At 38.5% G+C, this 13,896-nt stretch overlaps 2 protein-coding genes across 3 annotated transcripts in view; both read left to right on the top strand.

Moving 5' to 3' along the window:
* Positions 1 to 13,896, top strand: part of FAM117B (family with sequence similarity 117 member B) — a 71,599-nt gene that overhangs the window by 31,527 nt on the left and 26,176 nt on the right. The gene's annotated exons all lie outside the window — the stretch shown is intronic.
* On the top strand, positions 4,742 to 6,941 carry LOC308559669 (serine/threonine-protein phosphatase PP1-gamma catalytic subunit-like). The gene is given in 4 exon segments (XM_081142716.1): positions 4,742 to 4,991; positions 4,995 to 5,088; positions 5,091 to 5,693; positions 6,815 to 6,941. Coding segments are annotated over 4 exon segments (987 nt in total). The 5' UTR covers positions 4,742 to 4,772; the 3' UTR covers positions 6,886 to 6,941.

The following is a 13,896-nucleotide window of genomic DNA, read 5'->3' as shown; positions in this document are numbered from 1 at the left end:
AGTAATCTTTTTCCAGACCCCTCGAGGTGTAACCACCCTCAAAGCAGCACATAATTTGTTAATTATTCTGTCCCACTTTAATGTAATCTTCCTTAAATTTCCTCCTTAATTCAAAATTTATAAAAAGAACTGCAAAACTGTCACTCTCTGGAGCATGTGAGATTTTGCTTCCCAGCATGTCATCAGTTTGATTCAAATGAGGTCTTCTAAAAATTCTCTACAGGTTTGCATGTTCTTTCATTGACATAACTTTCCCTGAACCTCTCACATATGTGGGTTCTCTGACCCTTTCATGTATGTGCAGCACCCATGTGTACATATTTACTAAATTTGATTATTTTCTCTTGTTAATCTGACTCATGCTGATTTAATGATTAGACCAGTGGAAAGAACCTAGGAGGCTAGAGGAAAATTTATTCTTCCCCTACACTACACATAGATAGTTACTGATTCTACCTTCAGAAAGGGAGTTTTGGACAATAAAAAAGATGTTCTATGGAAAGTAACCTCACAGGGTGATCTGATTATAAATTCCTAACTGGGCAGGTCATGGTTAGTAGTCTTCCTCTCCCCCCCCCCCAGGCACCTCACTTTTTTAGTAAAAAGTTTATCTTTGTTTTAAGTAAGCCCTGTCTATTGTTTCTGTGTATGTCTAGGTTTATATTCTTTAGAAATAAGCCATAACCACTCTCAAGAAAGCACTCGATCTTGTTAACTATCCTGTACTCCAGTCTTCGCCTTGGTTTCTCCTACCTCCATGTAATCTTCCTTATGTTTCCTTCTTAATTTTAATGCATAAAAGAAGCTGCAAAACTTATTCTTTGAAGTATTTGAGATCTTGCTCCCTTATATATGTCATCAGTTTGACTCAAATAAATGCTTATAAAAATTCCCTACAGGTTTGGACATTTTTTACATTGACAGAGTCACTAATAATTAGTCCTTGTGGTCAGAATGTCTGCTTCCCTGTTAGCTTTGCAAACAGTTGTTTGGAATACAATGTTGGTTTGGCCCAGTCCAAAGGTTAGTTTGTCCAGTTTAAACATTCTAAAGGTTTGAGGAGTAAAACATGAAAGGCAGAGTCTCTGGGGAGGCAGCTCTGACTCCATTTTGAAGTGGCTGTGTTTGTCAATGTAAGAATATCCAAACCTGTAGAAAACTTTATTGAGTCTATTAGAGTTTATTTGAGCCAAAACACAGGGTACACCTGAAAGTAAGATCTCAACAGACTGAAGAAAAAAAAATGCTTCCTAGAATGACAGTTTGCCATTTATGTATTTGGGATTAAGGAGGGAATATAAAAATGATTAAATAAAGGTGGGAGAAAGCAAGGTGGAGATTGGGTTATGAGATAGTTAAGGTTAAGTGCTTCCTTGAAGGTGGTTATGCCTTTGAGGAATCTACAAAAAGAGGATTACTTTGGCATTTCAAAGGACTCTTAACCTAGATGCTCAAGAACAGTAGACAGGACTTGCTTAAGGGAAACATAAACCTTTTACTAAAGAAGTGATATGCCTGGGACATGAGTACTGTTCATGACCTGCCCATTTAGTAATTGATGATCAGACCACCTTGTGATGTTACTTGCCATTGAACCACATTTTTGTTCACACATTTATGTTATTTTTTACAGGCTGAAGGGGGTGGGGGAGAGACTGACTTCAAAAGGTTTTACATTTGCCCGGCCGGGCATGGCTCAGTGGTTGAGCATCGACCTAGGATCCAGGCGATCGGGGTTCGGTTCCCAGTCAGGGCACATGCCTGGGTTGCGGGCTGCAGCCAATCAATGACTCTCTCATCATTGATGTTTCTATCTCTCTCCCTCTCCTTTCCTCTCTCTGAAATCAATAAAGATATATTAAAAAAAAAAAAAGGTTTTGCATTTTAGCACCTTTAAAAGCATATTTCATGCTTTTTAAGTATGAAGCCCCACATTTAAATTTTGCACTGGACCCCCCAAAATTACGTAGTTGCCAGTCATTATATCCTTGAGTGTGGAAAGCTAGGAAGAGACAGGTTTAGTTTGGGTAGAAAGGAGAAGAGAGTTAACTAAATAAGAAATAAAGCTCTGGACCAAAGGGTTGGTAACTGGTCAGAGACACCAAGGGACAGAACAGATGCAGGAGGAGGAGGAGGCAGAAAAGAGGAAGACGGAGAGGAGGAAGAAGAGGGGAAGAGACTGAGAGGAGGAGCATGAAAAAGAGAAGTGCAGCCGAACCATGGACTTCCTCAGCACAGCTTTTGTGAGCAGAGTTGATCCTGATCATTGCATGAGGCAGTGGTACTTGAGTTGTGGTCTCATTGTGGATCTTCAGCTTTCTCAGCAGCTTCTCTCCTGAGTGTACACTTGGTTAAGTGGATAAAGAATAAGGTCTGAAAGAGGAAAAAGGAGAAGGGCTCTTGGGAAGTGGCTGAGGAATACTTAGAACTGGGAGAGCAGAACTGGAGGCCAAAATCAGGAGAGAAAACAGGAGTGAGGGAAGGTAGCCAGGAACCAGTAAAAAAAAAAAAAGTTATAGGGAAGGAGTTGTCTATTCAGATCACTAATAATGATGTGCTCCCTGGACACAGAAATCCCCAGAGGAGAGAACTGAGATAAATGGGCTGTATCCTGATTAGAACTCAACCAGGCAGGGTACCCACCTACCCTAGGGATGTCTTTTTTTTTTTTTTTTGAGAATAACATCTACTTTTAAAAATACGTTTCTATTGTGGTTTTTTGTTTTTTGGTGTGTTTTTTTGAGAAAGAGGAAGGGAGAGAGAGAGACAGAGAAACATCAATGTGATAGAGAAACATTGATCTGTTGCCTCCCGCATACATCCTAACCTGGATCAAACCCACAACCTGGGCATGTGCCCTGATTGGGAATCTAAACAGCAACCTTCCATTGCATGGGACTATGCGCAAGGAACTGAGTACACTGGCCAGGGCAGGACATCCATCATTTTCCCCTGTGTCTTCAGACCTCCCTGGGGATCCCTCCTCTTGATCCATTGTTGCTCAGGCTACAAGCATGCCCTTGTTTTTTCTAACAGCTGGCATGTGCTGCTTCCTCAAACACCATCAGAGAGCTCTGAATTTCTCTGTCCTCTGTAAAGCTCTCTCTTCAGAACCCAGATAGGAGCTCTCTTCCCACATAGTCTCACATACTCATCTGAATTTCCACTCCCCACCCGGAGTAACCTAAACTTCCCTACTAGAGAAACCCACTGCCTCTTATAATAATGTGCCTATTACTGAGCTGCTGCTTTTCCTTCCCACTTGGCTTCAAGCTTTTCTGTTGTCTTTCTTGCTTTCAGCATTTCTGTGTATCTGATTTGAGTGTTTCTTGCTTTTCACAGCAAGCCTTTTCTTTCCTGTTTTTAAACTATATTTTTCTTTTCTTTTTTCTTTTTAAATATATCTTTATTGATTTCAGAGAGTGGAAAGAAGAGGGAGCGCGTGCGAGAGAGAAACATCAATGATGAGAGAGTCATTGATCGAGCCCGCAACCCAGGCATATGCCCTGACTGGGAACCGAACCCCGATCGCTTGGATCCCAGGTCGATGCTCAGCCGCTGAGCCACACCCGGCTGGGCTAAACTATATTTTTCAATTACAGTTTACATTCAGTATCATTTAGTATTTTAAGTGTACAGCTTAGTGGTTAGACAATCATATCCTTACAATGTGTTCCCTCCAATATTTTCAGTACCCACCTGGCGCCATACGTAGTTACTATAGTATTATTGACTATATTCCTTGTGTTGTACTTTACATCCCTGTGACTATTTTGTAACTATCAATATGTACTTCTTAATCTTTTCACTTTTTTCATCCACTCCTCTAATCCCCTTCTGCTCTGGCAACTGTCAGTCTATTCCCTGTATCTGTGAGTTTGTTTCAGTTTTGTTTATTGTGTTCTTTAGATTCCACCTATAAGTGAAATCATGTGGTATTTGTCTTTCTCTGACTGACTTATTTCACTTAGCATAATACCTTCTAGATCCACCCATGCTGTCACAAATGGTAAGATTTCATTGTTTTTTATTGCCAAGTAATATTCCATTGTATTTATGCACTGCAACTTTTTTATCCACTCATCTATTGATGGGAACTTGACTCGTTTCCATATCTTGGTCCCTCCTTATTTCTCACTTCTCCATGTCTTAGCAGTCATTCTCCATTTAGCCTCCAGCACAGCTCCCAACCTCCTCTCCATTTTCTCATACTCCCTGTCCATTTGATACAATCTCCGCCTTTCCTTCCTGACTCACTTTCAAACCTAAAGCATTGTTTTTTTACATGCCCCTTAAATTCCCATGAGTAATATGTAAAACACAGTTATAGATTTTATTTCTGGAACGATGGCACATAACATAACTTGAAAAGACATTGTGAACCCCAAGAAAGAACATTCCTACTAAGAAGGGATTCTGGTGGCTTAACTGGACTTAAATTCAAACAAAAACCAGAGCCTAGCAGCAATTTCTAAACAAGGACCTCTCACACAAACCACACTTAAGGGAGAATTTTGCACTAAGCTGCTTTCCTCCCGCACTGAACTGCCTTTCTGCACAGTTTCTGCCATCTGAGCCAGCTCTTATAAAGAAGTTTTTAGCTCTCGTGGTTCCAGTGGGGAGAGAGGAGGAAGCAGGAAGCGGGGCGGTTGGGGGGGTACCCGTCGGGGCTGCTGCCACACTGCCCTGCTCGTGGCTTGGGAAAGGAGGGGTGAGTCCTGGGCGCGAGCCGCCGGCGGCGCCCCTGCGGCAGAGTCGGCGGTGGGAAGGCGATGATGGATATAGATAAATTCAACATTGACAGCATCATTCAACGGCTGCTGGAAGTGAGGGGGTCCAAGCCTGGGAAGAACGTAGAGCTACAGGAGAATGAAATCCGAGGGCTGTGCCTAAAATCCCGGGAGATCTTCCTCAGGCAGCCTATCCTGTTAGAGCCTGAGGCACCACTCAAAATCTGTGGTGATATCCATGGGCAGTACTATGATTTGCTTTGACTTTTTGAGTATAGTGATTTCCCGCCAGAAAGCAACTACCTGTTTCTTGGGGACTATGTGGACAGGGGGAAGCAGTGGCTGGAGACCATCTGCCTCTTCCTGAGAATTTTTCTCTTCTCAGAGGAAACCACGAATGTGCCAGCATCAATAGAATTTACGGATTTTATGATGAATGTGAAAGAAGATATAACATTAAGCTATGGAAAACTTTCACAGACTGTTTTAACTGTTTGCCGATAGCAGCCATTGTGGATGAGAAAATATTTTGCTGTCATGGAGGTTTATCACCAGATCTTCAATCTATGGAGCAGATTCGGCGGATTATGCGACCAACTGATGTACCAGATCAAGGTGGTTTTTGTGATCTTTTGTGGTCTGACCCTGATAAAGATGTCTTAGGCTGGGGTGAAAATGACAGAGGAGTGTCCTTCACATTTGGTACAGAAGTGGTTGCAGAATTTCTCCATAAGCATGATTTGGATCTTATATGTAGAACTCATCAAGTGGTTGAAGATGGATATGAGTTTTTTGCAAAGAGGCAGTTGGTCACTCTGTTTTCTGCACCCAATTATTGCGGAGAGTTTGACAATGCAGGTGCCATGATGAGTGTGGGCGAAACACTAATGTGCTCTTTTCAGATTTTAAAGCCTGCAGAGAAAAAGAAGCCAAACACCACGAGACCTGTAACACCTCCAAGGGGTATGATCACAAAGCAAGCAGAGAAATAGATGTCATTTTGACACTGCCTAGTTGGGACTTGTAACATATAGTACATAACCTTAATTTTTAAAGCTGTAATGTGTATTGGTCAGCTTGCTCAAATAGTGTGTTTGGGGCTCCCTCCCATTTTTCAGTTAATGAATGAATGGCGTTTGCTGGTTATAACAGCAGATGAAAGACTTCACTCCCAAGAAAAGCTGTTATGTTTTTTCATTCCCTCTTCCTCATACAAACAACTTTAATGATGGTGGTAAAGCTGTACACCCTAGGGCAGTTTATCCTGTCTGAGGGGATAAGTGTGCAATCAACTTTTTTTATTCAGTACAACCCATGAATAATGTAAATGCTCGTTTTCTTTAGGATATAAAGAGAGCCCTAGGGTGCTCATTCTGTACGTGTTTATTGTCATAAAATGCATACTGTTGATACAAATCACTGTGAACATTTTGTTTTTAATTTTTAAGTATTTGTTTCAAAGGGATTGCTCATTTCTCTCATTGTCTTGTCATGTACAAACTGGTTTTTATAGCTGTCACCATTAGGGGTAACTTTGAACCTTGCCAGCATCACTGGTATAATGTGTATTTAATTAAAGCACACGTTCCTCTACCGTATACTTACAGTGATGATTAAACCCATTATTTTATTTTTATTTTATTTTATTTTTAAAAAATATATCTTTATTGATTTCAGAGAGAGGAAGGGAGAGGAAGAAAGAGAGATAGAAACATCAATGATGAGATCGTCATTGATCGGCTGCAGCCCGCAACCTGGGCATGTGCCCTGACCGGGAATCGAACCCTGATCTCCTGGATCCTAGGTCGATTCTCAACCGCTGAGCCATGCCCGGGTGGGCTTAAAGCCATTATTTTAAATGTTTGTGACTCTTTCCTAAAGCCAAAGTTTCTGTTGAAATATATATTGACACCCTCTCAAGTACAAGGAGGTATATCCATACCCCCTTCTTGAGGATTCAAAACCAGGTTTTTGAGTTTGAATAGCAATTAGTAACGTAGTGCAGTTTAAGCTCTTAACAATTAAAGTTAATAACATTTTGTACAATTTCCATATAGTCTATTCATTAAGTAATCTTTTTACAGTTGCATCAGGCCTGAACTCGTCCATTCAGAAAGCTCCAGATTATAGAAACAATACTGTTCTATACGACTGACCGATTATGCTTTCTTTGGCCTACATTCTTTATTCTGCGATGAAGTTGAGGCTTATAAGTCAAAACTTCCAACCAGTTTATACAGAACTTACATTATCTATGACTTTTTTAAACCAAGATCTGTTAAAAAGAAATCTGTTTCAACAGATGGCCGTGTACAATACCATGTGATGGAAGTGAATTCAGACTTATTAAATGACAAACTTGTTAAATCCTCTCAGTGTCCATTTGTCAGCACAGTACACATGGCATATTGGATAGATGTTAATGAATAAATTGCTATGGAAACCAAAAAAAAAAGAAGTTTTTAGAATCCTGTTTCAACTAATAGGACTGAGACTTTCCCCATCCAAATGGAGCTTCTTCACCAATCAATCTGAGTGGCTTCATTCTGACCAATGGGAGTAGTGCCTTTTGTACCAATCAAACTTCAAAGATTTGGAGTCCTTATTTGCATTTGGACTGATCAAACAGGAACCAGGGCAGGGACTTCTGTCTACTAAGTAAGTCAGCTCCCCTCTGGAGCTGAAACACCAAAGACATCTTACTTGAGCAAAGCCGAGCAGAGCAAGCCAGAACACTGCAGACTGGAGGGGACTAGAACAGAGCAGAGCTATCTAACTGAAGAGGGGCCTCAACCTAGGCCTTTCCCCAGGGCCTTTTCACAACCTAGCTGTTTTCACAACTGTGCTGTGTCGCAATTGAGTGGTTTTGCACTGAGTAAAGTTTCCTCCTTCACCCCACCCCAAATCAGGGATTCCTGTTAGCATTGATTTTTGCACCAACAACCAGTGGTTGGCAACATATAATACAAACACCCAAAAATACAAGATTAAAAACGTATTTTAATTATTTTTAAATGCAGAGCTGCAGTCACAATGAAATAAAAGGACAAAATAGCCCGTCCGGGCGTGGCTCAGTGGTTGAGGGTGGACCTAGGATCCAGGCGATCGGGGTTCGATTCCCGGTCAAGGCACATGCCTGGGTTGCGGGCTCGATCCCTAGTTGGGGACGTGCAGAAGGTGGCCTATCAGTGACTCTCTCATCATTGATGTTTCTATCTCTCTCTCTCCCTCTTCCTTCCTCTCTCTGAAATCAATGAAGATATATTTAAAAAAACAACAACAAAATAAAAAATAAATGGGAACCAAGAGTCAAACAGGATCTGACATTTAGGTATTCAAAGCTTTGTATGATGGTTTCCCCGGGGTTTGGCTATTGTGGTCACTTGGATCAGGAGGTAAGTTCCTGAGACCAGGCAAACAAGGTGAAAGCTGTAGCTGAATCTTCTGCTACACTCTCATCTCAGTGACAAGAAGAACTAAAAAAATTTACCTAATTGTACAGAGGAACAAGCTTGTCTATCTCTATATTCACTGAATGCTGGCTTGTTTGTTTCTCATTCTGAGCATTACTAATTACATGTCTGCGATTGCAGTTCAAAAATATTCTATACGTGTGATTGTGAAATAACAGAGCTAGGGAGCTGTTGAATATGTAAAAACAACTTAAGAGATATGAAGACTAAACATCCATCATAAGCTGAAAGGAAATTTCATTAGAAGATAAAACATAATGAAAAGAGAAAATATTTGAAGAAGTAATAGCTGAGAATTTTTCAGAATTAATGAAAGGCATAAATCTTTAGATTCTGGAAAAAGCTCCAACACATATTTATGAATTTGAAAAATAATCTTCGTTTTGCATAGTGAAAAAAACTCAAAGATGTAGGTAACACAATATAAGTCAATTTAAAGCTAAGTTAATTTTTCTTAGTTTTCAGTAATTTTTTAGGTACAATCATTGTACACTAAATACCAAGGGCTGTACTAAATACCAAGATTAGATAGGGTAAAAATATAGATGCTTAAACCATAGGGATATAAACATGTAAATAAACCACAAATGTAGGCTGCAGTAATTCTCATGTGAGGGAAGTACAGGGATCAAATGAACCTCAATTAAATCTGTTTTATCTACTGTATTTTTGCACTACTTACATGGTCTAAGTCAATCTGAGACCAGAATATTGGCTGCGATAATCATGCCAGCCGTAGGCAGTGAGACCTGTACATCCATGAGAATATTTCAGGTGGTTTTTAGTTCAGAAATTTAGAAAGATACCAAAAGGATTAAAAGGAAACCTACATAATGAGCAACCACACACACCTGTGTGTTAAATCTAACCTAACTCTTCAATTAAAAACTGATGAAGATTCTTGGACAGAGAACATTTATTGGTTGTACTGCTTAATAGTTCTCACCTATTTTAGCAATCACTAGATAATGATAAAAATTCACATACCTGTCGTGCCTCTGTAGGGAGAGTGCATTTAATATTTTCTTTTTTTCTTCTTCTAATTTATGTTGTCAAGGCTGTTATATAGAAAGTAGGTGAAGAAACTCTTTGCTATGTGTTTACTCAAAGTTCTTAAGAGTCATCTCCACAGAAACTGTTTTAAGGTGATTTTGATTTTTCCCTAATATGATCTGAAAATGCTGCCTAAATATTTAATAGTTATCCTGCAATGCTTGTTATACACTAGTTTACTTTCCTACTTTGCTTAATGTCTGATCATCTAGAAGAAAACTTTGCCAGCACCAGATCTGTTGGTTTGCTAGGGTTGCCATAACTACTTACAGACTAAGTAACTCAAACTTAACAAAAATTTATATCTTACAGTTTTAGAGGATGAAAGTTTAAGATCAAGGTGTCAGCAGGTTTGGTTTCTCCTGAGGTCTCTCACTTTGGCATTTGGACGACCATCTTTTGCTGTGTGCTCATATTACCTTTGTGCACACCTATCCCTGGTGTCTTTGTGTGTCCAAATTTTTCTGATAAGGATACCATTCAGATTGGATTGGGGGTCATCCTAAGGGCCTTGTTTTAATTTAATTATCTCTTTAAAAGCCTTATTTCAGTGTAGTCACATTCTGAGGTACTGGAGGTTAGGACTTCGCCCATACACTGGATATTTTTACTTTCAAAATCCCCTTGACTTTGAAATGTGTTGTTTTTTTTAAACAGAGATGTCTTACAGATACTTAGACTTCTGAGACAGTAAGTCACCCTTCACTTCCAAAGAGTCTATACTTCTGTGTTATTTTCTTATTAATAATTGTTGCCTTAGTATTTATATTTAAAATGACATTTCTGTTTTCTAAAACATAGAAAATTCTGATTTTTCTTTATTATACCCAAAGAAAAACGTAATTTTCCTCTTCTTTTATAAGATGTATTTGAAGGTGGAAAAAAACATAGTAGGAAGAGTTACTCCAGTGGTTATCAAGATTTATTAAATCTAAAATAGTAATTTAGATTACGTTATTACATTAAATTGGCACAAGGATAGACTTACAGAAGAATGGAATAAAATGAGCTCAGCAACAGATCAGTATATATGTAGACATTTAAATTACAACATAATTGGTGCTGCATATCATTGTTATTAGTCAATTTTATACCATTGAAAAAAATTAAAATTTACCCCCATTTCATAGCACACACAAATATCAAGTCCAGGCATACTGTATATCTAAATGTAAAAGTAAGCTTTTCAAAGGTAAAGTGGTTTTCAAAGTGTGATCCTCAGGCCACCAAAATCAGCATCATCTGAAAGCTGTAAAAAATGCAAATTCTTAGACCTCTTTCCTGATCTAAAGAACTAGACATTCTGGAGGTATGTAAAAAAAAACTATTTTAAAAGTACCTCCCAGATGCTGCTCATGCCCGCTCAGGTTTGAGTACCACAGATTAAGGAGAATATTTCATGACCTTGGAGAAAGGAGTAAATAATTTACAGGAGTAAATAACAGTTGTCATAAAGAGCAATATTAATCAATTGTATCTCATTGAAAAATTATTTCCATCACTGTACAAGTTTAAAAGAGTAAAAAGTAGTAAACTAGAGACTGGTAGAAAATATTCACAATACATATATTCAACAAAGGACTAGTATACAGAAATTATAAAGAACTTCAAATCAATAAGAAAAAGACTGACACCCTTCCTCACCACACACACACACACACACACACACACACACACACACACACAGCCACAGCTAAGAACTTAAACTGGTTCTTCACAAAAGAGTGTATCTAAATGGCTAATAGGCATATGTTAAGTACCATTAGACAACAGGAAAACAGAAATCAAAAACAGCAATTAGAGCCCTGCCAGGTGTGGCTCAGTGGTTGAGCGTTGACCTAGGATACAGGACTTCCCAGTTTGATTCTTGGTCAGGGCACATGCCCAGGTCACGGGCTTGATCCCCATTCGGGGGCGTGCAGGAGGCAGCTAGCTGATCAATGACTACTCTTTCATCACTGATGTTTCTCTCTCTTTCTCTCCCCCTCTCCCTTCCTCTCTCTGAAATCAATAAAGATTTAAAAAAACCCCCAAAACAGCAATTAGATACACTACACCCACCCAAGAATGGCTAAAATTAAAAGGGTTAGTAATACCAAATATGAGTGAGTTTGTGGAACAGATGAAATATAGACTGGTATAACCACTATGAAAACCTGTTTACCAGTATCTATTAAATGGAAAAAATATGTACTACCTGTGACCCAGCAATTCTATTTCTATGTATATTCTTATGAGAAATGAATGTTTTGTTACCAGAATACATGCACAAAATGTTCATTGATCCACCCTTGAAAAGTAAAGGACTGTTGCTTGGGGTGTTAATTCCCCCACATTTGCAGTTTTGAGCACCCACAAATGATCATCAGCTTCTCACAGGTGTCCCAACCACATCATATAGCCTTAGTACAACAATGCAAAAGACATGCAGTGCAGCTATAGCTAGGTTCTGTTGTCTTGCAATTGCTGGGGTGAAAGTGGGCTGAGAAAATGTGATGCATAAGAGGTGCTTGATACAAGCAGGTTTTTAATGAGCAAACAAAAAATATAATATATACACAAAATCAGTCAATCAATTTTTTGATAGGAAATCTTCAATAGGCCAGTCTGTTGAGGACCTTTTTAACTCCCAGTGACTCCTAGTCAAATATAGACATTCACAAGCATCAAGTTACAGCTCTTTAATGGTGTCAAAAGAGAAATTCCTGTGAAATTCTTTGTTTCTCACCTTCACCCTATTCTGAATTGAAAACCCAAGTTCCTGATGTGCAGCTGTTCACCTGCAGTAACAGCTGTTCATCTGTTGGGACCGTTATGTTAACCCACCACTTTAAGAAGGTAAGGCAAACTCAGTATGGTACCTTGCAAGTAAACTATATTGATGTGGGAAGCTTGACTCTGGGATACTTACCCCATATTTTCCTCCATAGTTACAGTCAGCCTCACATGAAATCTCTGTATTGCATTTGTAATCTAAAATTCTTAATTTCTCAGTTTTTGTTACTCTACTTTAACCTCTAAATTAAAGCATGTATAAGAAATTATACCAAGTAAATGCCAGTAAACCAATTTAATTTCATTATTCTAAAACCACAGTTAACATAATTTCTATTTATCCAACTTTATATTTTATTAAAAGTATATTCAAACGAATCAATTCTTTTTCATATAAAAAAATTATAGACAGTAAAAACTAATTGGCAAATCAGATGTTGAATTTAACCTGTCAGGGTTTTGCTTTGAAAAGTTATCTTTTGTAGCCATTACATCTACAAAAATGCAGTTTTCCTAATTGACTTGTACAGATCTAAATGTTACTTTATGTAGTTGTATCCACTGAATGTTTTATTTTGATTTGGTTTTGCTGCTATTCATATTTATTTTTAAATTTATATAAGGTAAAAATAGTTCATTGTCCTTTGTCTTGGATTAGTTTATTATATTGTTAATTTGGTTCTTTAACAAACTTTGCAAACTATGCAGGCTCTGAACTGATAAGAGCATATGGAATAGGAGTAAATGTTGCCTGTTATATAGACTACATGTCTCCTATGAATATAGTTAAGCTTCTTGTTTTACAATCTTTATGGCTTTAATTTTTATCATATTAATTCTTTTGTTAATCTTTAATGTTGAGAGTGTTACAAATGCCCTCCCCTTTTTTCTCCCTTGACTCCCACCACTCGATTCCTGCCCTGCCCCAGGCCTTCACCATCCTATTGTCTGTGTTCATGTGCAATGCATTTATACATATAAGTTCTTTGGTTAATCTCTTCCTGCCCTACTCCTCCCCCCTTCCCTCTGAGATTTGTCAGTCTTTTCCATGTTTCCATGCCTCTGGTTCTCTTTTGTTCATCAGTTTATTGTGTTCATTAGATTCCACATACAAGTGAGATTATGTGATATTTGTCTTTCTCTGACTGGCTTATTTCGATTAGCATAATCATCTTGAGGTCTCTTAGTGCTGTCTCAGAGAGTAATAGATCCTTCTTTTTTTACAGCTGCATAGTATTCCATGGTGTAAATGTCCCACAGTTTTTTTATCCATTCGTTTACTGATGGGCACTTGGGCTGTTTCCATATCTTAGCTATTGTAAATAATGTTGTGATGAGCATAGGGGTGCATCTATTCATTCTTATTGGTGTTTCGGGATTCTTAGGATATATTCCTAGAAATGGGATTATGGATCAAATGGCAGTTCGATATTTAATTTTTTGAGGAACCTCCACACTATTTCCTATAGTGGCTGCATCAGTCTGCATTCCCACCAGCAGTGTACTAGGGTTCCTTTTTCTCCACATCCTCTTGAACTTTTGTTGTTTGTTTATTTATTGAAAGTAGCCATTCTGGAAGGTGTGAGGTGGTATCTCATTGTCGTTTTAATTTGCATCTCTCTGATGATTAGTGATATTGAGCATTTTTTCATATGTCTCTTGGCCATTTGTATGTCCTCTTTGTAGAAGTGTCTGTTTAGGCCCTCTGCCCATTTTTTATTTGGACTGTTTGTCTTTTGTTGAGTTGTATGAGTTCTTTATATATTTTGGAAATTAACCCCTTATCTGATGTATCATGGGCAAATATGTTCTCACATTCAGTAGGTTCCCTTTTCATTTTGATGCTGGTTTCTTTTGCTGTGCAG

The sequence above is a fragment of the Miniopterus schreibersii genome (assembly GCF_964146895.1).
Source record: "Miniopterus schreibersii genome assembly, chromosome: 7".
In the NCBI taxonomy this organism is placed as follows: Eukaryota; Metazoa; Chordata; class Mammalia; order Chiroptera; family Miniopteridae; genus Miniopterus; species Miniopterus schreibersii.
This window is presented reverse-complemented; position numbering and strand designations above follow the sequence as displayed.